Genomic DNA, 27,566 nt, shown 5'->3' with positions numbered 1-27,566 from the left:
TTTGCAGAGGCTTCCTAGCAGTCTACAGGCAGGAGACAGTGAGGGAGCTGCTGCTAGGACAAGCATTGTAGTATGAGCAGGGCAAATACGAGTGTTAATGAAAAAAGTTGGTGTCAAATTCAGATTTCAGGTTGAATATTTGGAAAAAAAAAAAACATTCAAAGAAAGAGCAGTGGTGCAATGGCACAGCATGCCCAGGGAGGTGGTGGAGTCACTGTCCCTGGAGGTGTTCAAGAACCATGTGGATGTGGCACTGAAGGGTGTGGTCAGTGGGCATGGTGGGGGTGGGTTGACAATTGGACTAGCTGATCTTAATAGTCTTTTCCAGCCTTAATGAATCGATGAATTTATGCATATTACTCATGCAATCAGATAAGCAGCCCTAGTACTCATTTTTTATTTTTTTTTACAAATGTGCTGGTTTTAAGTGTGAAATAGTAAAAACTGTGATCTTTTAATTAAGGTTACAGGCACAGTAAAGCTAGTAATCTCAAATAATTGAACTTGTTTCACAAGATGACAACTAAAAAAATTAAAAAGACTAAAAAAAATGGCTTGGTATTTATTAGCCGTGTAATGACTGGCACCAGAGATCTATATCCCTACCTTAAGGGTAGGGCCAAGTGAAAACCAGGAGGAACCAGGGGGAGCTCCAGTGTGAAGTGAAAGTACACTCATCACAACTATCTCATTACCACAAATGGGTGATTGCTTCTGTCTCATCTGAAGATGACAACATTAGTAAGGACTAGTTTAGATAAAGAGAAATAAAATGAGCCTGATTTGATGTGGTTATTTCAGAGAAGTAAAGTAGACTTTCTCTGCAAGTTACGCAATTCTTTAAAAAAATAAAGTTTTGGTACAAAAGAGTTAAATAGAGAATTGCACTGCACTGTGGGGAGTACTAAAATTCTTATTCTTTTTATCAGGAGAGCAACTCAGCAGGTGATGAGGTGATGATTAGCAAGAGTTATAAACAAACACTCTGTTAAAAGACATCTTTAGAGCACGTTAATATTATTTCCTACGGGTATCCACATAGCACTGCTGAATTACATGCGCATTTGTTCAGTCTTATCCTCTAGGCTAGAAGTCCCCAAAAGAAGAAGGTAAGAGCAACACAGTGCTGACTATATAGGTGTTATGACTGGAAAAGCCACTTCTTGCTACTCACATCCTCCAGCCTGCAGTCCTCCAGGGACTCCAGTGCTCCTTCTGCAAAACTCACCTATTTTATAGGAGTTTACCCTTAATTTTAAGACAGTAATTTTATGACTATAATTAAACTCCTTATTGCCTCAGGTTAAATCTGTCAAGGAGGAAGAATATTCCCATCAGTTCATGATGGTGATTCACTAACGAGGTGATTTTTGTACTTTTCCAGCCGGCAGAGTCCCATATATGCTGGAAAAGGAATACATGGGCTGACGCAAAATGGATCCGAGTGGGCATGGTGGAGCTGGACTGATGGTTCGACTGGATGGTCTTAGCAGTCTTTTCCAACCTCAACGATTCTATGAAAGCCAGCTGCAAGAATGCATACCTCTCCACGACCACCACCACACGTGCCAGTATTTAAGCCCTGCAGCTCATTCCACCCAGGCAACAGGGCCTGTTTGGGGGGATGCCTCAGTGGGGATACCGTCCGGAACAAGCAGCTCCCGGTCCCCTGCAGCCCGCCAGGCCGAGCTCTGTCCCGCGGCGCCAGGGAGCGGTGCGGGCACCGCCCTAATCCGAACGGCCCCAGCGGGCCGCGCCGCCCTCCTCCCGATCCTCCTCCCCCGCCGGAGGCACGGCTCCCCGGCCTGATAGGGCGGAGTGGCCGGGGAGCCGCCCTCGAGCTGGCCGCGGGGGGGGTTAGCTGTCGGCGTTCCCGTAGAGGGGGGGAACGCGGAGCTTAGCGGGCAACAGCCATGCAGCGCAGCGGGCTTCTCCTGGCGGCGCTCCTCGCCCTCTTGGCCCCCGTCAGAGGTGAGGAGGGGCGACGGGAGCGGCCGCGCAGGGTCCCCCCCCAGCCCAGCCGGGCTCAGCGAGGGGCCGCCGCCCGCCCTGCGTCCCGGGGCGAGGGACTCCCCCGGCGGCCGTGGCACGGGGGGCGGCGGAGCGGGAGGCGGCCGGACGGAGGGAGAGCGGGCACCTCCTTTTCTTTCTTTTTATAGTTTCAACTAAGTGGAAAAGTATCCCTGAACTTTCCACATGGCTCTTCTGCTCGCAGTACTGCCGTGAGCGCTGCGTGGGGACTCCGCTGCCTCACCGCAGGGCTCTGCCTGCCGGGCCGGGCAGCGCCCGTTTGCCCGCTGCGGCGCCACTTCCATTTTAGGAAAGCGAGCGGGATTACGGGGATTTCGGGCAACGGGGGTTTACTCATCAGAAGTCTTCCTTCTGCCACGTTAATAAGCTTATTCGATGTTATGCTTTAGTGTTTTGTTTTGGTTTTTTTCCCCAAGTTCTTTGTAAACTGCTTGGAAACCTACATCTCTGCATCTCTTTGCTGTGGGATGGAAGGAAGGATGCCGGCCCCCAGCCTTAGCTGTGAGCTGTAGGCACGGCAGGATGCGAGAAGCGATTTGGCTTTAAGCCTGTTTGAATTGAGTTCTGCTGTTACAGCCACATTGTGGTCTGTACTGCTGGATTAGCAAATGTGGACTGTGGAAAAATAGTACAATTGTATATTAACTGACTCTAAGACTTAGATTATTTATGCTGCTAACACTGAGATGCCGTCTTACTACTTGGAAAATCTGCTCTTCAGCAAACAGTCCTCACAGCCTTGGACTACAAGATCTTTCTGTGTGATGCCGTTAAGGTGCAGAAGTATTTGGAGTCACTCAGAAACAGCATTTCTGATTGCGCTGCTTAGAAGTGTAGTACAAAAAGCACCTTTGGGGATTCGGTTTGGAGTGCTGAGGAAACTGATGTTACATTTTTTAACAGACTGCTTCTAAAACTCGGGTTAGTTTATCAGAGTACTGGTCTATGCTGATAATATAAACCAAATAATTAGGTATTAATGAGTTTGGGAACTCTTTATTAAAGAAAATGCCTATGAATGCCTAAGAATCCTGGAGAATGTTAGTTTGGGGAGGGTGGAGCCGCTCAGAGGAATTTCAGATTGCTGATGGTGCAATCTTAGATTAAAATGAAGGTGAAGCCTGGATTGTGTCATTTTGAAAATCTGAATTTCACTGTTGGTAGGCTGTCTGTAGTCTAAATTCACAGAACTGCCATAACAAGTTAAGGATCTTACATTATGAGCAGTTCAGTTCTTGTGCAGCTTTGGACGTGAGTTTCCCTTGGGCTGTTGACTTCCATAACTCAAGCACACATGCCTATGGCCTTGGGAGTAAGAACTTATATTGAGCCATGCCTTTTAGGCACATGAAAGCCATTGAGGTTAAAACAATATTCAATCTATCATGAGTACTTGTGTGCTTTATTAAACAGTGATGCGTTATTAAACAGTTATTATTATTAAACACTTTGAGTTTGTGTAGAAGAGCTTGCAGTTTTAACTTCGCAGCTGGTTTTTTGTTTTTTCCCCAGCAGAGCTGGAATTTAACTATCACTGAGGCTGAATGCAGAGGAAGGTCGAATAGGAGTTTTTATGTCATCGCTTTATATCATCTTACAAGGACAGGCTGAGAGAGCTGGGGGCTGTTCAGCCTGCAGAAGAAAAGGCTCTGAGGTGACCTGATAGCTGCCTTTCAATATCTAACGGAGAGCTATAAGAAAAGAAGGAAAGATTTTCACAGGGTCTACTGTGACAAGACAAATGGAAATGGTTTCAACTAAAGGAGAGGGAATTTAGGTTGGATATAAGGAAGGAGTTTTTTTTGCAGTAAGACTAGTGAGACATTAGAACAGGTCGCCCAGAGAAGTGGAGCATGCCCCATCCCTGGAAACATTCAAGATCAGACTCTATAGGGCTCTGAGCAACCAGATATACCTGTAGGTGTCCCTGTTCATTACTGGGGGTTTGGACTAGATGGCTTTAGAGTTCTTTTCCAACTGAAACGATTCTGTGATTCTGTATGGCCAATCTAACAGTTTGCCTCTGCTGAGAAGTGGGATCCTCCCATTTCTCTCCATCTGCATTTGATCTAGTGCCCATCTGAATGGTACTGAGATGATTCAGCCTGATGAGTCAGCAAAGGGCTAATCCCATGCTTTGAGCCTGCTCTGCACAGAGTTTGAGAGGAGTTGAAGCCAGCATAAAGGAGTGGCAGGGCTGAGCGTTAAAGAGTGGAAACGAGATGGGAGGAGGGGAGCAGATCAGGAAAGAGACTTCCTGCTTTGGTTGATTGTGAGTTATGAGACTGACTCTGCCATTTTAACTCTGCAAAACCACCGGATGAGCCTGGCATCTAATTTTAGGTATCTGCTTCTCAAACTGCACTGATGAGAAGTATTAGGTAACAGGTTTTCTGTACAATTTATGTAAAGAGCTCAGGAGAATAAAATCCTTGCATGATGAGCAGTAGAAAATTGCTAGATCTTGCAAACAAGCAGAAGATTCAGTTTTTCTTCTGTATTGCTGAAGGACCAAAAGATGTTTGCTCAGTGAGGACTTAAGACTCAAGGTTATAAGCTTGAAGTATGATTCCTCACAAGAATTGAGTAGATCTTGTTGACTGAAATACCATTGCTGCCAGAAGTGGTTGTGGTAGTGAAAACTGGGTGGTAAGGAAAATGCTGGGTGCCTTCATATCTCTGTTACAAAATCAGTAGCCTCGGGTGTATTACAGAAGGAGATCCCTTCTTCCTAAGGCTATGAGTGGAGGGAAGTAACTGTGTCCTCTGGATTCTTGTTGAGGCAAGTCAGCATTGGGAAACATAGTTAGTTGATGACAGTGTTAAGTGAGTAATCTTGTGGATAGAGCTTTCATCTGAAGCAGGGACATGGCATAGGAACTGCTGAAGACTGATATCTGCTTTGTGATCTGTACAGCTGCATGCCTTTTACATCTAAGTAAAGGAATAAATAAACTTCCAGTGAAGCATTATTAGTAGGGGTGTTAGCATGCATACATGGCAGCATGAACTTGGAAAGTGCAGAAAATACTGCTCAATGTTTGTTTCCTCTAATCTGAGATGGCTAAGAGCTTTTAATGTGTTATTATTTATATAAAATGGCCACTGCACTGCTACAGCAAAATGACATCACTGCAACAATCCTTAGTCTTTCTGCTGTTACAGTGATTTAACTTGGCCAGAGTTAAATGTGACTCAGCCTGCTGCTGTTGAGCCAAGACCGATTTCAATATCTTCTGATGTTACTCTGGTGTGTGTGTAATGAAGTCCACTGCACTTGAAAAACAAAGAGGTAAAACAGAACCTTGTCTTGAACCTCTCACTGCTGTGAAGTTGTATTTCATCAAGCAACAGCTGTGTTAGTGAAATATTGTAATAATAGTCATCTTCATCAGTTAATATCAACTTGACAGGGGTCAAACTGCTTTTCCAAGTTCTGGCACAGGAGTCTACACTATTGAGTATAGTATAAGTGCTTTGAGAGAATGTCATAACCAAGCAGTCTTGACTTGCTGTCAGTTAACATGAACTGAATCGTGGCTTTGTGGGTTGAGAAAAAGAATCCATCAAAGACTTAAGCAGTTTCTCTTTCTAAGGTTCAGCTTTAAGCATAACACCTCTCCTCCCTGCCTTCCTACTCTAATTTCCTGTTTTTTGATGACTGTACTCAGTCCATCTCTGTTCCTTCGGTGAGGTGACAGGCATAGCAGAAAGGCTGTATGTCTAATGATTTCTTTCCGCTGCTTTTTGCTGGTTTGCCTCTGCTCCTCTGCCCCATTGTGGGTTGCCCACAGTCCCTCAAGCTGTCCCTGCCCTGGTGAGAGGGACCCGTGGCTACAGATCTTCAGGGACATAACCATTCTCTGTGGTGCCCCTCCTGCCCATAGCACATCTCCAGTTGCCATTCTTTCAACAGTCTCTCTGTACACCTCTTGGAGCTACTCCTTATGTCTAGGAGCAGTTCAGGGCCTTCTCCCACACAGGGCACCCTGCAGCCCTCTGCTACTGAAGCCCTGCACAGGTTGTGCCCAGAACATTTTTGAGAAAGAGCATTGAAGATCTGTTGGGACGTGTATCTCGTTCTAAATTCTACTTTTAACATCATCACAACCTTGATAGACATTTGTCACAAATTCTGGCCAGTATTTTGTCATGCGGATGAACTTGGTGGATGTGATTTTTATGCAGGGCTGCTATGATAATTTCCTGCCTTTATGTTATCTAGCTCTGCAGCTTCCTAGCTTTGCAGTTTTCTTTCCTTGGAGCACAGTTTTAAACAAGCCATTGTATCATTTGCCTCACTGGATGCCAGGGGATTACAGGGAATATGATAAACCCACTCTGCTCCACAATCTTTCTCTCCTTCTTGGACCAGTGTGTTTTTTCAAATGACTGCTGGTATCTGATTCCAGCCTAGGCTGCATTCCGTGGTACCAGCAAGTATGTGTGTTTATTTTTTCTAGCATACTGCCTACATTTTACTTTCTGAGTGGAAAAACCTCAAGCAACTCATTGCTAACTTTGCTACGGTGGGAACACAGTACCTGCTGATGTTTGAAATGTAGATGCGCACATTCACACCATGTGCTGAAGTAGCTGTTTCTCTGTGTGGCTGTTATTGCTTTCCATTCATCTGCTGCTGAGGTTGGTTGCTGAATCCCCTAATCCTGCTGGGAGCACACCGCCAGCCCTGGAGCCACAAAAGAGGGGTACCATGGCCACTGCATCTCCTTCCTGATGTTCCTGGTTCCTGCATAGTGCTGGCCCGCTTTTTAGCATTCTCCTTCTGGCTGGCAGGGGTTTTCATGCCATGGGTCCCCCATGATTCTGCATTTCCCACCAGTTAAAACATCATTTAAATCTTCACCATACGCAGTGGGCATTGCACTTCTATTTTAAACACCACCACCAATTCCCAATCTGGGAACTAAGGCTCTGTTTGGAGCTTTGGAGTCCCCACATTATTCTCATCCTGCACTGTGCCAGGTCTCGATGCTGTCGGTGTTCTCCAACAGTTCCTGTGATAAGCCAGTCTCAGCTCTGGGAACTTCTTCTGAATTTATCTTCCTGCTAGTTACTGCAAGCATCTTATCATAAATTTGTATGCTAAGAAAAAGAAAACTCCCTCAGGGACGTGTGACCAGTGTTGGTCATTTGGGCTGGGGACCCTCAGGGACACACTGGTGTGCAATCAAGCCGCACCATCCAAGAGTGTGTTCCCAGCACCATTTTCCCCTGGCAGTCTTTCCCCCTGCACCTTTCCAAAGCCCTGCTGCTCTTTCTTAAATATGCTCAAGCTGGGCCGTGGGTGCTCTTCTGGGACTTGCTGGGACGCTTGCAGTTTTATCAGCACCATATCAATGTACCATAACCAGCACAGGGCAGGTCATGGCTTACTCCCATATAGGGCATCCCGTATCCCCCTGCTACCCAGGCCTCGCCAGTTATCTCCCATAGAGAGAAAAAGTGTTTTAACTCATGTGTCTTATCATATGCCTTAAGAGGTCCCTGTGCTTCTTCCCAAAGTCACTTTTTTTGCAGACTTTGGACCAATACTCCAAAAGCTACCAGTTAGAAGGCTTCTTGGTGTGATAAGAGCCAGTTTTAGTTTGCTTTTCCATTTAAAAAAAAAAAAAAAAAAAATCTTGCTTTGTTGATACACTTGCAATGCAAACTGTGAAACTGTGGTCTGGAAAAGATTTCCTTGCTTGCTGCAGGAAAGCGCATTTTCCATGTGTTGAAAACAAAACTATTGCACTGAGACTGTACACAAACTTCTTTCAAACTTGCTTATTCTCCACCTTTGACGTGGCTGGAGAGCCCGGAAGAGCAAGACTTGAGACTGTTTTCTTTGGAGAATTCCAAAAAGTTATAACACAGATTTTTGTGACAGCCCACTTAGTAGAGGGCTGTATAGTTCCTACATCTGATTTCTTGATAACATATTTTAAAGGAGTTGTTCTATATCTAGAAAAGTTACAGGCAGGACTTATGCCACCAAGAACTAAGACATTTTAGAGAAAAACATCAATTTAAGTGCATTTAAACAAACAAACAAAAAAACTTAAGTCAGATTTCATCACAAAACATCACTGGCTACATAACAAATCCTGTTTATGCTGGTTTTTTTTGTTTTTTTGATTTCAGTCATCTGTGAAGGGTCCGCAAGCTATGAACTTCTAAAAAACTGTCTTTTTAATTGTGTTCGTAAAGGAAAGCTATGACTGAGGCAACTGTTAATTAGTTGCAGATGGTAATTGAGCTCTACTTTCCTCTTAGCTTAAGTCCTGTAGTACTCACATTGGACCTCTTGTTTGTTGCAAATGTTTTATAAAAAATGTTTATTATTCTTATATATATATTTGCTTAACCAAGGAAAGTATTGCTTGCATCTTTTGTTTACGAATAAATCCAGTATTTTAAAGGAAAAAATAAGTGAGAAATCTGTTCAAACTGATACTTCCATGAGAGCAAATTAAGTGAAGTGAATGTGCAGGGAAAGATCGTTTTTATGACACCTGATGCAATTGTTGGACAAAGCAGACAGCACTGGAGGAACAAGAAGTTTCAGGGTAAGGGTTCAGGGAAGCCTATGGAGAAAGCTTTGTGATAGAGTTATCTTTATCTTTCAGTCTTGTTTCCTCATTCGCCTCCAGTTGTACGTGTCTGTTTGCATTCTCCGTTTGTGCCAGAAGTCTCTTCCTGCCTCTGTGTTTCTTAAAGCATCTTGGAGGCTAAGCATCGTGGATTTGAATCCTGAATTCAGCAATTATTTCAGCAATCGTTCCCCACCTCTGCCTCTCCAAAATGTTGCAAAGAAGTCTGCTACATAGCAGTAACTTCTTCAGATCAGAACTCTTTCTACCCATTGACTTCTACCTCTGATTTACAACACTGCTTCCTGCTCCCCTTTTCACAGCAGCTTGGCCTTTTGAAAAGACTAGGTCTTTACTTTGCAAACCAAGTAAAGATATGGACCTTTTTTCTTCCCCAAAAACTTCAGGCAAGAACTGTGGTTGTGAAACTTGTGGCTATAGCCAGCTGATGACTTTATTGCACCCAAACCTCTCTGGCTCTAATCTGTCCTCCCTGCCCATTTTTCCTTCTCCTTTCCCTCAGGTGTTGCCATTTCATCTTTGTTGCTGCCTTTGCTGGCAGCCCTGTGCCCACTGCTCCCTTCAGCATATGGTTCTTGTTGCCCTAAGGACAATTCTTCCATCTGCTTCCACTGTTTTCATATGGTGTTCTACAAAAGAGCAAGTGTATAGGGCAGATTAAAGTCTGGCATGCATAATGGCTCCCTGCAAGTGATAGCACTATTGTTAGAGGGTGACATAGAAGCATGAGTGGAGATGGTGAAAGTTTTTCCTTGGGTGGGGTACGGAAAATTCTTGATAAATGGTTTTGTCTATATATAGTGAAATAGATGCACTTTCGGCAGGTGCAATTGAACTAGAAATGCTCAAGATCTATTCTGAATGCATTCACATATTTTACTGTGTACATGAACGTGTCAGATCTACTTTGTCTCAAGAATGTAGCCTTGGTACAGAAGAAAAGGTTTATGTCATTTCTCAAGTAATAATAATGAAGGATCGGAAGCAAAAATCTTTTTTTTTGACAGGAAACTGAAAGAAAACCTCATTGTGAAAGAATTCAGCTCAGTGGCAACCAGCAAGCAAGAAGTGTGGCAAATGATCAGACTAGTCTGTTTAGTTTGTCTACCTGTTTGGCAACAAAACCTAGTCACATTGACCTGTGTGCATGGCTGCCTTTCAGCAATACTTCTTTAAGGAGCAATTTCGTGTACAAGAGACTGTTATCTGAAGAAGAAAAGCAAGCCTCCAGTGTTCCTCTTCATTCAGAGAAGCAGGTTGATGTCACGTCACATGTCTTGTGGCTGAAGCTAGTTCTGCATGTTTCCATACCAATGATGGTACTGTGCAAAGAAGTGCAAATCATGAAGGCCTGTCTCACTTAATTGTCATTTATTGCAGCTTTTTCTTAACTCATTGCAAGTAAATATTTGCAGGAAGGAAAGTGTCCCTGCTGCTACTGAAACACTTTGAGCATAACTATATGAGTTTTGTTTTAAATTGAGTTATTTGGTGCTAGAAAGGATTCAGTCTCAGGATTCAGAGAAGCGGATTAAAATGTGAATTGAGTCATTGCAAATCATTGCACTGGGTCTGGTTTCCTCTGCTGCTACCTTCCCCACAGAAAACCAGATTGTAAAATGCAGTGTCTCTCTCTTCTGCCCTTCAGCAAAAGCTGTGGGAGCTATTTTTAAGATGTGGAATTCTTGAAAAATCTCTTTGGTCATAGTTACGCATGTCAAATGAAAAAGAGTCTATAAAACCAAAGTAGTTCTCTGTTCAGCTAATGTTTCTGACTAGATTACAGCGCCTTTTTTTGCTGCTATTATATAAACTGTATTGAAATGGTATGAGTTCTTGTGAGAAAGGTAAAAGAGAATCAGGCTGTGAAATGAGTTGTCAGCTTATAAATGCCAGTTGACTGAAAACTACTTCCCTGCTTTACAGAGCCATAATTTTAATGAACTGTTGCAAATAGAAAAGTATTCTTGTCTTAGTTCTGTGTACGCTGTCAGTGTATATCTCAAATTTTATGTTAAAGGAAGAATTTCTAAATGGAAGGCCAAGTTCTGTTCTGAAGGCTTGTTCACCATAAGTTATTATTTAAATTATTTTTCCTTGATCACAGTGAAGATTATTTTTCACTCTAACTACTGATCTTATGGAGCTCTTAGTTAGTTGGCAGTAAGTCCATAAATCTTGGCTCCTCAATTCTCTCCTTTTCTTTATGCTAAAACATAATCAAGAGACTGCACAGTGCCCTGAAAGAGCTTCTCCCATCTTTTGCACATGACTGGAAAGAGTACCAGACTATGCAGATGCATACAAAGATTTCAGTGAAAAAAGAAATTTGAATGTTGATCTGAATACAAGTATAGATAAACCTCTAGTGATTAAATAGCACTAAGTTACTTGATGGGCTAGCTGATTCTATGAGAACCATTAGTTTTAATAAATTACACAATTCTGAAGAGTTAGCAACTTTCCTGGATAAAATAGTTTTCTGAAATTTGAGACTGACCGTTTGGTTTACCTCCATTGCGGCTTTTCCATTGCAGTTAGCTTATGTTGTGGTGATAGTTGTAAGCTCAGTTATCTCTGTGAGGTTTTCACATTCACAAACATGAGTGTCAGCCTGGTGTGTGTGTCCTCCCCAGCCCCACCATCTGCTCCAGTGACTGCTTATTTCCATCAATATGTATACTGCTCCACAGCTTTCTAAGTACAGTTCTGGCTGCTTGCGATATGCCTTCTGTTCTGAAGTGCACTCTTTAGAAGAGAAGGCTTTCAGAGACTTGAGTCTACTATGGTGAGGTTCCTGACAAAAGCTGTTGAAGCTTTAGGTGCAGAAATCCTCAAGAAGTAAAATGATTCCTTGGCTTCGGAAGAGGATGAGGTGCTGGCATGCTGACTTTGACCTTTGGAGAATAAATGTGAGCCTTGTGTAGGAATGCAGCTGGTTATGGAAATGTAGGCTATGTGAGTAGGAGCTGCAAGGTTTGTCAGCTTGGTGAAAGCTTGAAGACCAGTCAGTTGAGCAACGTAAACTTTGAAGCTGTAGAATGCGAGCAAAATGTACTATGAGGGTTTTGGTTTCTTTGGCTTAGAAAAAGACTACTATGGATGCTGCTTAGCCAAGACAGAATTCCAAAAGTGGCCAAAGGAGAAGTGGCTGCCACATGCCTGCTTTGCTTGGTTTTGGTGAGATTTGAGTGTGGGGCTTTCCAAGACTGCTTCTGAGTGCCAGTCCACTGTGGTGTGGGTATCAAAAGAGGCAGTGATGGAGAGCAGAAGCACCCTAGCCACATCCCCAAGCCTCCTGTGATGGTGACTGTGGCATCACCTTCGACCTAGGAAGAGGGGCAGTGAGGTGCTCCCTGCCCATCTCAGGGCTGGTGGGACTGGGCTGGATTCTCTAGGTGCTGTGTTGAAGCAAGGCAGCAGTGGCCCTAAGGACAAGGACCACCTTGCTGCTTTGGGAGGAGGCAAATTTGTGGGACTGGCATTGCCTATTAACTCTGATTTTTTTTAGCTTGAGGCATTATAATATAGTTCATAGAACCACGATGTTTGGCTCATCCTGCTCTGAACTTATACTAAGTTTTAAGAAATTAGATTTTGTCACAGCTTATCTTTGGTACATACTGCTGATGCACAAAGTGCAAGCTGCTGAATGGCTCCAAAAGTTCTAAACTTGGTACAAGATCAAGCTTCTTGCTATTAGCAATGCTTCTGTGGTTTAGAGCTGTTATGAGAGAGAGTACCAAGAACCGAAGAGCAGTTATATTAGAAGAAATTCTTGCTATGCCTATCACTTGCAGGTACAAGTACCAACATGTAGGTTGTAAATAATATAAGGCTCTGCAGTACTTGATCAGATGCCTGCAGCTTCTGTCTGCCACATTTTGCCTTAGTCTCTGAATTTGCATGAGAGGAAACTTAGTATTTGATTTTTATAAAAGCACTCACTGCTTCTAGCATTCTTTTTGTCTGCCTGTTGAGGTCAAGTATTATAAATAGCAATAAGCATAGTATATGATGTTTGCCATCTTGAAGAGCCATCAGGCTGTCCTGAAACCACGGGTAAGAAGAAATGAACAAAAGTAAAATGAACATCTCTAATATATTTTTATTAGTTGCATTCTGAATTCACCTTATTAAAGCATCACACTTCTTCAATGTTTTCCCACTCTTTTTGATTCAAGAAAATAAGGCTTTCTGCAGAAAGGTTTTTCTCTGTCCCAGTATCCCTAGTCTTACCTTGTAATTTCTGTGTGAAAAGTGCTTTGTTTTTGTCATGCCCAAATGTTCTTACAGTCCTTATTAGTGTTGTTTAGGTCTCTGCTTACTAACTTTGTGCAGAGGAACAATACATTTCAATTCATTGGTAAAAAGAACTGCAGGGCAACTGAGTGGTTTATTTTTCTTGTTGGAGGTTTGTAGAACAATTCAGTCAAGTAACTAAAGCTGACCCACGCCACAGAACTGCAAGATGGCTGAGCCTGGAGGGTGCCTCTGGGGATAGTTGTTAAGATGCTGAATATTTGCTTTTATCTTTACTGCTCAATGGAATGGACTCACAGGAGTTCTCAGACATCGTGTAACTATTGTGCAGTTCTCTTTCACTCCTTTTCTGGATAAGCTGCTCAGCATTTGGCAGCACTGTTGTCATTGTGGTAATTCTCTAGCTTTGTGGTGTGCCCAGTTCTTCTGCATAATTTCTGCTGATTTACAGCTGTTCATTCTGTACATTTATTCTTACATCAAATCCTTTCTGGGAAACTGTGCTTACAGCTGATGTTCAGAGCACCATTGTATTTTCATTGCTTACTACTGCCCAAAGGGGCAACAAAAGTAGTCCAGTGATCAAGAAGCTTTTACAAAGAGAAAATTCCCCAAACTTTGCTTTGAGATGAAGGGTTTTCTTTCCCGGTGAAAGGCTTGTTTTATCACGTTCTGTTAAAATAACTCAGAAGATTACAGTTGTTTAAGCAAATAGTGTTAAGTCTAAATGTGGTTTTGTAGGCTTTCACTTCTTCTTAATCTAAAATATTAAACTGTCCTTTAAGGGGGGAAGAAATTACTCAAAAATTTAATGTAGCACAGATTAGTCTAAAAGTCTGTTTCCCAGCAGCCAGATCAGGAAAAAAAATCACACTGTGTTACCGTCCAACTTTTTAGATATTGTATTTTCCAGGTTGGTGCAAATAAAGTAACTTTCTCAGGGAAGCAGCTTTTGGACGACTGTTCAAAAATTAAGCATGATATTTATTAGTCTTACACATCTGTTTGCAGCAGAGCTCTAGCTGACTTCATTCCAGGCAGATATGTTGTTGAAAACTCCAGATGTGCAGAAAGAAGACGCTCCCTAAATGCAGAAAATTGTCTTTTTTGTCTATTTTACAGTTGTTATCTGTGTTTGGGCTGTATTTATTTTAGGTAGGTGGGGGCTTTATTGTTCAGAGCATAACTTTATGCAAAGCTGTTTTGTTTTCTGTCGCTCTGTGCATCTGGTAGAAACTAAACATGAAAAGCAGTGTTAATAAGGGGGATCCTTATAGAAGGAACTGGGTTTGAAAGCCAACCATGTGGGTTTTAATTCCACGGGGCTTCATGCAGAACTAATTATAAACTGCTGCCTGGCAATGAGAGTAAACGTCCCACTTGTGTTGCTGTTACAGTGGGACGTTGCTGAGAACCTCTGCCCTGGCTGAGAGCAGTGGTGCGGGTATATGTTCGTTCCTCTGCCCACAGCAAGTGGTCTTCATGTTCCGGGTTCTCCATTTCAAATCCTGGAAGGCAGTTCTTGTAGTTATATTTGGAGAATAATGTCATTTTTCTCACAGGTTTTTGTTTTAGTTTTGTGATCCAGTTGCTTATCTCGGTTTTGCTCACTTACGGCGTGTTGGAAAATAAGTGTCAGAATGTGAACTGAGCAGTATGTTGTTTATGGTAGGTAACTAGTGCCAGTGGGGCAGAACTTGAGTTGGAAACAAGCTTAAAAAGCAATTATAAGAGTGGTAATGACTTCGCTCTTATTTGAACTGTTTCATAAACAAGGTTCCCTGTGTTGGTCTTCCTGTACTTTCTTCAGCTTCTCTTATGATTAGGTGTTGAATATTTCTGCTTCTTTTAAGTCCCCTGAGGAGAGTGTGAGACACAGAAGAGTAAAATCCAGCCACCCAGTGGAAGCTGGGGAGGATGTGTTTAGATTGGTTTCCCACGTTTATGCACTTGTGGCTACCAGCCTTCCCCTCATCAGACATACTGTCAAACCACATGAGAAATTAGAGGCCTCACTAATATGAACGTTTCTGCAGATTCCATGAAGAGGAGTGGCTAGACAGAAGGACAGAACTGAATCCAGGCCACCAAAGGAGCAGCAGGTAGCACTCAGGTGGGACAGGGACAGGCTGCCTGCTGCCACCGAGTCTGTGCCAGCCACAGTGTGCAGGCTCTGCACTGGGGTGTGAACAGGGACCTGGGAGAGGAGGGGAGCTTCTGCCTTCCAGGACTGGGGAAGGAGAACACCACTGTTTTTAGAAAAACAACATTCCATCTGTCTGTTGCTCAAGTAAGAAAGTTTGTGATGATTCATCGCAGCTCGCCTTTCTTGGTGTGTTGCCATGCACGTGACTCATGGAGGAACTTCTTTGACTCAGAGCTGCTGGCTTCTGCAGTACTGCATAAATATAAACAATACTGTAACAGTAAATATCTGGGAGCACTATTGACTCTTTGTGAATGACCCCTATTTATGTAGCTGCTTGGCTGTCTTGAATACCTTTTGGCTCGTCAGCTTTCCAAAAGCTTGTGTTGCTCTGTAATACTTTGTCTCGTGTAAAGGTAAAGTATTTCACTTTTCATTTTAAGTGCTGTTTGTCTCTCCATCTGACACAAACACTACCAGTTACTGGGGATGGCATGATGAAGGAGCTGGCTGATGAGGATTTGTACTGTGTTCATGGAAGGAAAATGGTGTGGATTCTTTTGAGATGTTCTGGAATCTGCTCATGGCCCCAGGAGTTAGAAATACTTGCCGTATGGTGCTAATCAGCTTTATTTGCAATAATCTTTTTTTAGCTAAGAAGATGCTCTTAAGCTCAGTTACTCTGGGTGCTGCTTAAACCTTTTAGGAGCGCAGCACATTCTGGCTGATTTCATTTGGTATTGGATTCTGCTACTACCTTTAATCTAATGCTGTATCTTTATCTACATTATCTCATGGTTTCTTTCTGGTATGGAACCTCTGCCTTTTCAAGCTGAGTTTTTGAACTGTTACTTTAGTTGTTCCTACCCATACTAAAAGCTGAGTGAGTACAGTCATAAGAGCAAGTGATTTAAGAGATGTGAAGGTCTGTCACAAACAATGGAGAAATGAGACCACAAACAATGGAGAAATGAGTTTTGTAAGTAAGATGTTGATGATTTTGCTATCATTATTGAGATAAATTATGTTTTTGAAGAGCCTGACATTTTGCTGGATGCTTGGAAAGTAGAACTGTGGTTACAGAATACTGAATGATTCCAGCCAATGTTGGATGAGTTCATCTTTATTAACCCTCAAGTTTCTTATTGCTGTCTCAAAACATGTCTTATGTCAGATTGGCAGTTAGCAGTATCACTCTAAATTATTTCTCCATGAACATCATGTGCAAAAACAATCCCTTAAAGTAGTGATGTCATTGTGATGTCACACTCTTTTGTACTGGTTTTCTCCTCTAGAGAGAAACTGCTGTGACTAAGACCATTTGCAATCCTCAGACTAGGTTTTAAGGTGGTCACAGTGAGACAAATAGTTTCTTTTCTGCTCCAGCTGAAGCTTCCGCAGCATGAAAGTATAAAGATGAATGTGTGTGTTTGTTCAGGCATTCCTCCTTGAAGGACTGTAACTATAGATACTTCGGGAGAGCCAGAATTCAAGTTTGAATAACAACAATGTAATTGCTTCTTAAAATTTCTTTTCTCCTGTGTGTTTTGTCCATTTGTGTTTGTTAATATGGAGATTTCTTGCTGGAGTTTAAATGAAGGGGTGACTCCAGAGGTGACTGAGATTTTGGTCTAGCAGTTTGGGTCTGCTCATTTTACTGAGGTTTTTGAGATTGTACTACAAGATGATGTACATATCACATAATGACTTGTAAATATATTGCAATCTGTGAATCAGAAAGAGCTTAGAGTCTCCATCTGGAGTGATGAAATCCAGCTAAAATAACTTCTTGTTTCCTGTCCATGATCTTTACCTAACAACCTTATCTAGAGGTTTCTAAATTCACTTTGCTTTTGTACCACAACAAAGCCATGAGTTACCTGTGTCAGTTTCCATGAAAATGCAGGTAAATGCCCAGGCAGGGCTACCTCCCTGCTTAGTTGTGAGCAGGGTAATACTCTATTTGATTGTTAGAGTAAGGGAATCACTGATTATACTTCTTGAAGTAGTTCAGTTGTCCAAATTGAAGCCCGAAGGAAGAAAACTCAAGTTTGCCTTTGAAATTTTTATTCCAGTTGTCATTCCTTTTTTTTCCTTTTTTTTTTTAAAAAAAAAAACCAAAACAACCAACAACCACAAACGTATCTTAATCATATTTCTTCTGTGGAAAACAAATGGTATTGAAAGTGCAATTATTTGAGAAGGAAAAGAAATTTCAGTTTTGATGTAATTTGGGATGAATGATGTCACCAAATACATGAGCATCCCTCAGTCCTGGTACTAGACTCATGGTTTATCTTTGTCTTAACTTGGTCTGTCCCATAAGCAGAAGAAACATTTATTTTTATGGTATGATATTTTTTGGTTTTGTTCCCTTCTGCAGATTTTGCAGTAGCCACTTATGTTTCCTTTTCTGTAGCTGTGTCCTTAGAAGAAAAGCCAAGCATACCAGTGCTTTATGTATATATCTTCTGAATTAAATTATCTATGACCAGAATTAAATTTTGCTCTGCCTAGCTTCATGTTCATTAGGAGAAATACTCTTCTAGCTTCTTTAGCTGTGGTGCAGCATCTTTGGATGCCTTTTTCTTCCACTGCTGCTGTAGAGATCCATGCCTTTTCCTTTTGCTGTGCTTCAGTGAAAGTGAATGATGAACAGTACAAAATCATAGAATGGCTTAGATTGGAAGGGACCTTAAAGATCATTCAGTTCCAACCCCTTGCCATGGGAGGGCTGCCACTGACCAGCTCAGGCTGCGCAGGGTCCCATCCAACCTGGCCTTGAATGCCTCCAAGAATGGGGCATTCACAGCTTCTCTGGGCAGCCAGTGCCAGTGCCTTACCACTCTGAGTAAAGAATTTATTCCTAACATTTAACCTAAATCTGTCCTCTTTTAGTTTAAAGCCATTCCCATGTCCCGTATCACTATTTGACCACATAAGAACTCAACTCCCTTCCTGCCTGTAAGCTTCTCTGCGTCTACTCCAACTGCTTCATGTCCTTATTGTGCTGGAGGCCCCAGGCTTGGACACAGTACTCCAAATGGAGCCTCAAAAGAGCAGAGTAGAGGAGAACAATCTCCTCTCTCCCTCTGCTGGCCACCCATCTCTTGATGTAGCCCAGGATACAGCTTGCCTTCCGAGCTACAAATGTACATTGCTGGTTCATGTCTAGCTTCTTGTCCCTTAGGATTCTCGAGTCCTTCTCCATAGTGCTGCTCTTAGTGAGTTGTTCTCCTAGTCTGTGCACAAATCTGTGCATAACATCCTGCACTTGGCCTTGTTGAACCTCATTCTGTTCTTGTAGGCCAACTTTTTGAGCCTATCCAGGTCTCTCTGAATGGTGTCCTTTCCTTCTATGGTGTCAACTGAGCCACTCAGATTAGTGTCACCTGCAAACTTACTGGGAGTGTACTTGATCCCATCATCTATTTCATTGACAAAAATGTTAAAGAGTACTGGTCCAAAGACAGACCCCTGTGGTCTGACACAACTTGTAACCAGCTCCACCTTGACATAGAGCCATTAACAACAACCCTCTGGTTATGACCATCCAACCAATTATTTATCCAAGTCATATTCATATCTTCTTATCTAACTTCTCAACTTAGAGATAAGGATGCATTGGCAGTGGTCTTGCACAAGTCCGTTACATCGTAGAATATTCCAAGTTCTAATTGTCCCCTAAAGATCACTGAATCCAACTCCTGGCTCCACGTGGGAGGAAATATCAGACCATATGGCTGAGAGCATTGTCCAAATACTTTTTGAACTCCAGCAGCTCAGTGCAGTGATCACTTCCCTGGGGAGCCAGTTCCATGCCTGACCATGCCCTGGTGATGAACCTTCTCCTGATAAACAGCTCAACCCTTCCCTGATACAGCTTCCTAGCCATTCCTTCAGGTTCTATCACTGTTGCTAGACAGCAGAAATGAGAACCCCCTGCCCAGGTCACGCTACTGTGTATGTGCTGGGAAGCCGCTTTGTATCGTGAAGTAGTGTGTTGTGGATGACTGGGTAAATAGCAGTCCTTGGGGGCACACAGGGGCTGATCTTGAGAGGAAAACTTCTTGCTGTATAGACTTCATCTTGTCCTTTCTGCTGTATAGTATAGATATGGGCTTAAATTCGTCTTGTATGTATCTTTGTAACAGTGTATGAAATTGTATTTCAACTTTCTTTGTTTGTTTGTTCCTCTCTCCCTTGACAGGAGCTACAGTGAAGCCTGTTTCACCTCAGAAGCCACCATCGTCAGATTTTGGTGAGTTCTTATTTCCCTGTAATGCCTTTTACTGTCAAGTGTAGTTGTATGTACCAGTTTGATACCTTGAATTTTTCAGTTTAGTGGCCAATGGAGCTGTGATATTCCTATAAAAACAAAGTAATTCCCTAATGGCAAAAGAATTTCTGCATTTTGGAGTCTTTTGCTGCCTGCTTTTACAAAGTTGCTTCATGATTTCACAATCCTTGAGGCTCTGTGAGAATTCCTTTTGTTGGTTTTCAGTCTGCATGTTCTGAGCTTGCTCATCTTAAGCATGCTTACATTGATGTCCCATGATCTCCAAAAGCAGCATGTCATTTGGCAGATAATCCTTGTAGCTCTGTGATGCACTTCTGTGGACTTCTGTTGAATGGGCATGCCATTATATTCTTGGTGAAAACATTGCTAGGTGCATATGGTGTAAAAAATAGTCTAAAATTAATTCAGTTTTCACACCGCACTTAAAATGTCCCTTCTTTCTTCATAGATGACTTTAACTTAGAAGATGCTTTTGGGCCTAGTAAGTATCATGATTTTCTGGATACTGCTCAGAGGTATTTGGTGCAATGTTTATCCATCCTGTATTATCTAAATGTAATGGGGCACTGAGTTGATTAAAGTAACAGACCTCACATTTCTTAGCCAAGTCCTACTTGTTTCATTGCTGTGTGTTCACTAGATGGCACTAAGTCCATAAATAATTACTTACAGGAAGTAGCATTTAAATCTGAAGTCATCCATTCTAATGCTCTTTGTCTATAGGTTCCAAGCCAGATCTACCTGCAAAGCCTAAAGACTCTGGTAAGGCTTCTAGCACAGATACTTGAATCATGATGTGTTTTTACTGTCCCATTTAAATTTCTAATAATTCATTTTTAATTGGCTGCAATTCATGTGAGCTGTTGGTTTGGATAAACGCTGAGAAGTGAGGAAAAATTGCCTTGCAAATAAGCTTTGCAACATTCTTGAAATTCTATAACAAACCTGTTGAGTCAGTTTCCTTTCATATACCTGGTAAAAGAAACATCTAGTTAGACAGATAATGCCTGGTAGCTCTTTGGGCACCATCATTAGACCTGTTGTGGTACAGCCAGCTTAGCTAACATCACGTGCACAGCTCTAGGAGACTTTTTGCTGCTCTGATTGATTTAGCACTGAAGTTTTCTGTCTGTTAAAGCAGTCTGTTTCCAACGTGGACATTTTGAAAACAGAGGTGGCTAGTTGAGAAACAATTGGTGAGTGAATCAGATGGTTAAGGTAAATGAAGAGAGAGGATCCTTTGTAGGATTGGAAACCTAAGTTGGGGTCTTTGTACTGTGCTCTGAATGGACCAGCCTCTTTATATTGAGTATGCAGAGAGCCTAAGGACATCTGATCTGACTTGTCCTAGAGCTAGGAAGAGGTTGATCTGGTACTTTTAAAAGAGAAAACAGCAAAATAATTTGTATCTAGTAGAAAAAAAACCTGAAATTTGGTGTTTGAAAATCAGATTTAAAAATTGAAATGCTGCATAAGACTTAGTAAACTTTGCTGTGTATGTTCAGGTATAAAAAGGTCTGACATACAGACAAATAGTAGTAAGTTTGGTCACTTTATTCTTTCCTAGTCCATTTCAGAGTTATTGTATTATAGACTGCTTTTGATCTTTTAATCTCTCTTTGTTTTTTCCTCTGTATATCTTTTTTGTGTGCAGATAACCCCAGGCCAGCTACACCTGTAAAGCCTAGAGAATCTGGTAAGGTTTCTAGCACAAGCACTCAAATAATGATGTGTCTTTACTATCCCAGTTAAACTTCTAATAATTATTCCTTTCTAATTAGCTGCGCAGCATGTCAGATTTTGGTTTGGATGACACTGAGAACTGAAGGAAAATTGCCTTGCAAATAAGCTTTGTAGCAGTCTTGAAATTCCATAACAAACTTGTTGAGTCACTTTCCTTCCAACTTTAAAGGAGGGGACAGAGTGTGAGTGTTTGAGACAATGTTTTTGTTAGATGCATACACTAGTGCACATATATATTGGATTGATTCTGTCTTTACAAACTGAATCCACGCTAGACTTACAAAAGCACATTTGATCTATATTGTTAAGGTATCTAAATTAAAGTTACGCTCAAAAAGCTTTTTTTTAAATATTTTTTATTTTTTTAGGATTTTTTTAAAGCCCTAACTAAAGCAATACAATTTTTTTGTGTGTGTGTGTTGTAAAGATAGGCTTAAAATACACACTCTTCCTATAGGGCTTTAGAGATCTTCTCTGTCTTTGCCCAGCTCCAAACAAAACAGGTTAATGTGGATGCAGCTATCCTGCTGCCTTAATTGAGGCATGTGATGATGAAGAGTTCTTGGAATGTGTACCCTGGTTCATGCTCCTTCTCCTTGTAGACAGTGTATCTTTGAATGCAGGTCACATATGCCTCAGTACAGTTCTTTTGCTACCAGAATAAAACCTCCTCTGATCTAATGGTTTTAGCTTTGCTGTTTCAAACAACTTTGCTTTTCGTAAAGTAAAGATTCATTGGACAGCAGAGGGAAGAAGTAGAACTTGTAGAATTTCAGGCTCTATCAGATGGAGTCCATAGCAAGTGGAAAAGGATTAGTTCTTCCCATTATCAAGCTAATATGTAGTCACAAGACTGGCATGGTGAACTCTGGGTTTTTTTTTGCTTTTTTTTTTTCCCCTCTAGCTCATTGTACAGTTTCAAAGGATCAGTTATGACATAGAAACTCAAGTCTGAAAAAGCATTCATAGCTGCAGCTTTGAACAGAAATGTTTGTTTTCTGTCCATGTCCTTTTTGTGCTTTAACAGAATAGTGAGGCTTGGACCATTTCAGTTAAGTAGCCTACAGAGGTTCTTGCTTGTTTAGCAAGTAATACTTGCAGTAACACCTGACCTTGGACTGTGGCCTCTCTCATTTGTTCAGTGTATATATCTACATATATATGTATAGTGCTCAGCTGATGGAACCTAAGACTGGGAGGGCTTTTGGAATGTGAATATGTTGTAACCATGCCTTGAACTCCCATAGATTCTAACTGAATGAACTACAGAATATTTGCATGTCACTGTATGCCTTGAAGTGTCTTTTCACTGAGCTTGGAACACATAAGATAATAATATTTTTACTTTTTATAGACAGCTTTGATGATTCAGATCTATTTGATGGTGATTTACCAAGAGAAGGAGGTGGAGGTGGTGGCAGCAGTGGTGGCAGTGGTAAGTTAGTAGTTTCTGCTTCCTATAGATTCCATGGCTACCTGAGCTTTTGATAAAAGCTTACTTGAAAGCTTGTTAACATGGTCTAATTTTTAACAACTTTGGTTCTGGTATCTGAAACATGACAGGATATCTTTTAGTTCAAAGCCAGTGTGTTCTGCATTTGGCAAAGAATGCCCAGATAATTAAGAGGTGAAAATGGCTGTCAGGGGATTTTACTGTTACGCTTAGATCAATAGGTTTTAAAGCTGAGATGTGAATGTGGCATTTGTTTCAGAATTCATCATGAATATGGTTTTTAAAGGCATACAGGTATTTGATTCATGGTTGTTGTGTGTTTTTTTTTTTTTTTTTTAAGATCTTCTGTGAAATACTCTCAATTTATTTTAGTTCTTATAGCCTAAGAGTGGACTACAAGATGGTCTTTGTGATTGTATTCTCAGTTTTCACCTGTTCCACAGCATGAATTGATCCTTAGACTTCCAAGTAATGCAGGGTATATCTACACTGAATGATATGTAACCATTTTATAGCTTAGAAATATCGCTGTAAATAATCTTCTGAGCCTAATTGTTATGGTGCATCTGAGTATGGAGATGGTCATGGGGAGCATGTCCCAATATTGGTCATCATTAGTGTGTGGTAGTCAGCCCTGTGTGCATTACTGCCATTTCATTACTTCCTAATCAGTGTTAGTTTGAATAAATTGATGTGGATTTGACATGTAGCAGGTTTCTGACAAAGTTATCTTAGTGGGTACTGAGGGTAATTTTTGGGAAGTTTTCACCTTTTTTTTTTTTTTTTTTTTTGAGGCTGAGATTTGAGGAATGGTAATACATTTTAAGGCTAACCTAGAATTATGTGATGTTCCTCTCCACTGAGTATTCTCGTGTGATGAAGGGCAAGTTAATTAAATTGGCCTTCACAGATGTGCTGTGCTCATTTTTATAGAAGCACTGAGTGCCAAAGCTTGGAGTTAACATTACAGTGACTTGTGCTTTGAAAAAAGAAATTTTGAATGCCAGAAAGCTTAGTATTACATGGATATAATTATCTATGCTATATAGGTGTATAAGAATTTCTTCATCAGCAAGTAGCTTGTCATTTTCCTTGGCTAAATGCCAAACAAAAATTTGTAATACCACTATTCTTAAGATGTATAAAAACTAAACCTTCTGCTCATTCCTTTAGGAGAAAAGGACTCAAATAAGGGTGGAGATGGTGAGGGTAAGTGCAAGAGTTTCTGTGCATGGTGTCTGCATGTCTGAAACTTGTTTTCTGGCTTTTCTTTTGTTGCTAATATTCCACTAGAATGCTTATTGGTGACAGAGGGTTTCAGCTTCAAAATGTAGAATCTAGAACTCTTACCTTCAAGCTCTTCTTTTATAAATCTTTGAAGTCACTTTTGGAAATGATTCAAAGTGTTAAGGTCTCAGAGATGCTGGTGCAGGGACTGTATTCGTATAACTTAGGTTTGGTCATGAAAGGGGAGCTTTTTTAAAATAGCAGAACTTAAATCACACGTACTCAAGCATTTTAACGATAGACACTACTGAGAAATTAATGGCTATAAAATTAAAAGATTTACTTTGAATTACTCACAAAGATATAAAAAGTTGATTAATACAGTTTCATGTTATAATTTCATGTTTATTGTGTTTTACAAGTGTTCATAGGCTTAGATAATATAAGTTTGACATCACTTTCAATACTAAAATAATGTCTACAAAACCTTTTTTTTTTTTTTTTTTTTTTTTTTGCAGCTTCTCAGGGAGCAATAGCTGGGATTGTAAGTGCTGTGGCTGCTACTGCAATCGGAGCAGTATCTAGTTTCATTGCTTACCAGAAGAAGAAACTCTGTTTCAAACAAAGCGGTAAGAATTCTAAATTACTTTGTTTTTGCCTTTTATAAAGTTGCTTTTTTCTATTTTATATGGGAGCTAGAATTTTTACTTTAGGCATCAGGTAGTTTTAACAACTCGATGGATTCATATCAACTAGGAGTAACCTCTCCAATCCAAGACATGGATTCTCCAGAATGCTGTGCCCAAAACTTAGAATTTCAGAAGCAAACAGGCTTACATTTCTGTTTTCCTTGAAATAAAATACCTCCTTTTGAAGAGTGAGCAGGAGAGACTACAAGAAAAAATTATTTAAAGAAAGTTGAATGAAGGCTGGGGATTACAGACCATCTTCATGCTGAAAAATACATGATCATTTCTAACTTTGTAAATTTTGTATTTGTGTCTTCACGAAATGCTTACCTCTGTATTAGGCTTTTGACATTTATTGGGGCATTTTTCCCCACATGATCTTTCTTCTGTGGTGGTCTGATCAGAGAACTTCAGGAGTACTTTAGGTGATAGATGGGACAGAAGCTTTGTTTCTGTCTTTCTAGTCTATCTGGTCTTTCTAGTACGGTGTAGCATTGGTGAAGGCAGGTAATAATAATAACCAGGCACTGGTATTTTCAAATTTCAAATGGGGAAAGTTCAGTGCTAAGCATCTGTTTATTTCCCAGCAGATGAAGAGAATGTGAATATGGACAGCCACAGAGGAGCACAATCTGAGCCACCTGGTAAGAGGAGATTGTAGATGGAAAAGCAGGTTTTTTGTGGGGATCCTATTTAAATACACTTAAAACATTAAATAAATGTTAGATGACTTTATTGTCATCTAACATTGTGAAGAAAATTGCTTGTTTGTAACTAACAGTACAACTAACTTAGTGCTAGGTCAAGATTTCAATCCTGATTATGTGGCCATTCTTCTCTAGTTTTTAGACTTGGACTTTGTGAAAATGTAGGCAACCGAGGCTAAGATTATTTCCATCAGACATGCAAGCTGCACTCCATCTCATTTCTGCATCGTCAAAACTGCAATCTGTAACTGCATGTTGGGTTATACAAACCACTAGTGTAGAGAGCTATACGGATCTGCTAGGATGTGGTTACTTGAGTAAAAATCTGGAATGCAGTATCCCTTGTTAGGCAGGGTACTGGCTTCATGGCATCAAGCCTCTGCTTACCTGAATTTTTCCCACTGTTTCAAATGTCTACTGAAAATACCTGTTGTCCAAATATGCTGCTACTTAACAATATATATATTAGAACATATGTTAACTTAGTGTACTAATTTTAAATTGTTTCTCACTTTTTAGTTCAGCGCACACTTCTGGAGAACTAAGAGAAATGATGGTGACCATTGAAACTGGATAGAGAGCCTGCATTCTGCCTGGGGGGAAAAAAAAGGAGAAAAAAAAAAAAAAAAAGAAAGAAACAAAAAAGTACAGTGTAAACAGTAGAGACTGAAATTGTGTGAGAAAACAGTCCATGGTGTTTGAAACATTTTTGAGAGTGTGACTTAGACCTGAGTACTTCTATATGGTTAGTCCTGTGAAGCAGTATTGCACACCAATATATGGCCTTAATGACAGTTCTTACCTTTACTCCTATAACAAAGGAGTGTGTCTCAAATGCATTCAGTATGTTTAACTTTTTCTTACCTCTCTCTCTCTCTCTCAAAAAAAAAAAGAATTTTATGTTTTGTTATGCCATTGCTTTTAGGCAGTTCAAACTCTTTTTTTTTTTTTTTTTTTTCAAATATCCTGTATGGAGTGAATGTACCAACCAAATAACTTGGGATATGATGCAGGCACCTGGAAGTAAAGCAAATGAAATAGCTCACTGTGTTTGTGATAATGGATCTTGATGTGGGTGCTGCTGCCTTGATCAGCCACCAAAAGATAAAAAATTCAGAGATGTTTTTGCATATTTTTCATTATATCTGTCTGGTACAGATTCTGAACAACCAAACTAGTGCACACAGACCCTTGATCCTCTCAGGCTCTTCTTGCATAGCAGCTACTAAGTTGGTCAGATGTGGGAAAGCCTGATTTACAAACCAGAGCTATGACTGTATTTTGTAAGACTGATTATCTGAATTGTTAACGAAGCGCTGGAGAGTGGGGATTAATGTCACCAGGCTCACAAAACGAAAAACGTGAGAGAAAGTAATGTATTACTTTGAATTCAGAAGGATCATAATACACCCTTACAAGATGGAAACTGTATTGCAGTTAACAAGTACAGACTAACAAGACTGACCAGAGCAACCCTGCCTCACTCCACAAGCATCCACTAAACATACATGTGAAGAATGCTTTTGGATCTGTGAAGGATTGCAGTTGCGATGAAAGGCAATGATTGCATTCTCAGCTGAAAGCACTTGTGAGATTTCCTGTGGCTTTTGGAAGCTACCAGGAGTTTTCAGAGATCCATGGAAGCATAGGAAACTGTGCACTTCATAATAGTTGAAGGACTAAGTCTGGAATAATAACCAGTTCAGGCTGGAAGGAATAGCCCGACAGTTCTTTTGGCTTTCATTCTAAGTGGCTCCAGTTTTCGTGCAATTTTACAATATTTTTCTTAATAATGTGCCTCAGCCACCTGACAGAGTTCTACAGAAAGATGGTATTTTGTGGAACATTGTAGAAGTCGTTTTGAATTTGGATATTAAACATGTACATCTATGCATTCAGATATGAATGTATGCCAATGATAATTCATTTAAGAATTTATTGTACTTGTTTCTTAGCCTGCAACAAAGCTTTACGCGTACTTTAGTACTTTGTCATGATGGAATTAATTTGTAAACCTCTTTTTGCCCCACTTGTGCTTTTAACAGAAGAGTGCTAAAACTTCTAAGTGTTTTCAAGGGTGGAAGAGCAATTTATATGTAAACATCTGATCTATGTAAATAAAAGAAATTAAATGTACAGCTTATCTGCATGAAGAAACATATCAGTGCCAAGTATAGAAGAAACAGAAATAAATTGATGTCTATTAAGAACAGAATGAAGGGGAAGTTCAAACTTGCTTTTGGTAACTAGACTCTTGAAATCTTTTCCAGCTTTTGCAAGCCATAAAAAATACTTGCTAAACCCTCCTATCATCATTGTGATTTTTCTTAAAATAAATAATAATTAAAAAACTAAGTATTTTCATTTTTAGTAGTTCTAGAAATGCAACA

At 40.7% G+C, this 27,566-nt stretch overlaps 1 protein-coding gene across 3 annotated transcripts; it reads left to right on the top strand.

Annotated features, from left to right (window-relative positions):
• Positions 1-1,767: 1,767 nt before the first annotated feature.
• On the top strand, positions 1,768-26,138 carry CD99 (CD99 molecule (Xg blood group)). 3 transcript variants are annotated; one of them, XM_085212920.1, is made up of 10 exons: positions 1,778-1,971; positions 19,268-19,318; positions 19,806-19,838; positions 20,081-20,119; positions 21,012-21,053; positions 22,455-22,535; positions 23,727-23,762; positions 24,299-24,409; positions 25,057-25,113; positions 25,696-26,138. In XM_085212920.1, exons 1-10 carry the CDS (start codon positions 1,914-1,916, stop codon positions 25,719-25,721), a joined length of 534 nt encoding a protein of 177 aa, XP_085069046.1. In that variant the 5' UTR covers positions 1,778-1,913; the 3' UTR covers positions 25,722-26,138. The 3 variants fall into 3 exon arrangements, with proteins under 3 accessions (XP_085069060.1, XP_085069046.1, XP_085069052.1); XM_085212926.1 differs by having other exon boundaries at positions 1,786-1,971; positions 25,060-25,113; XM_085212934.1 differs by lacking the exon at positions 21,012-21,053 and having other exon boundaries at positions 1,768-1,971.
• The last annotated feature ends 1,428 nt before the right edge of the window (positions 26,139-27,566 follow it).

Source organism: Meleagris gallopavo, chromosome 1, assembly GCF_905368555.1.
Source record: "Meleagris gallopavo chromosome 1, MGAL_WU_HG_1.1, whole genome shotgun sequence".
NCBI classification, from domain to species: Eukaryota; Metazoa; Chordata; class Aves; order Galliformes; family Phasianidae; genus Meleagris; species Meleagris gallopavo.
The sequence above is the reverse complement of the archived record's forward strand: the minus strand, read 5'-3'. Positions and strand labels throughout refer to the sequence as shown.

Bases quoted from the DNA above. Each gene is read 5' to 3' on its own strand.
- CD99 (XM_085212920.1), top strand. From the start codon at position 1,914: ATGCAGCGCAGCGGGCTTCTCCTGGCGGCGCTCCTCGCCCTCTTGGCC. The intron at 19,319-19,805 runs GTGAGTTCTTAT...CTTTCTTCATAG, and splicing joins GCCACCATCGTCAGATTTTG to ATGACTTTAACTTAGAAGAT. The intron at 20,120-21,011 runs GTAAGGCTTCTA...TTTTGTGTGCAG, and splicing joins TGCAAAGCCTAAAGACTCTG to ATAACCCCAGGCCAGCTACA.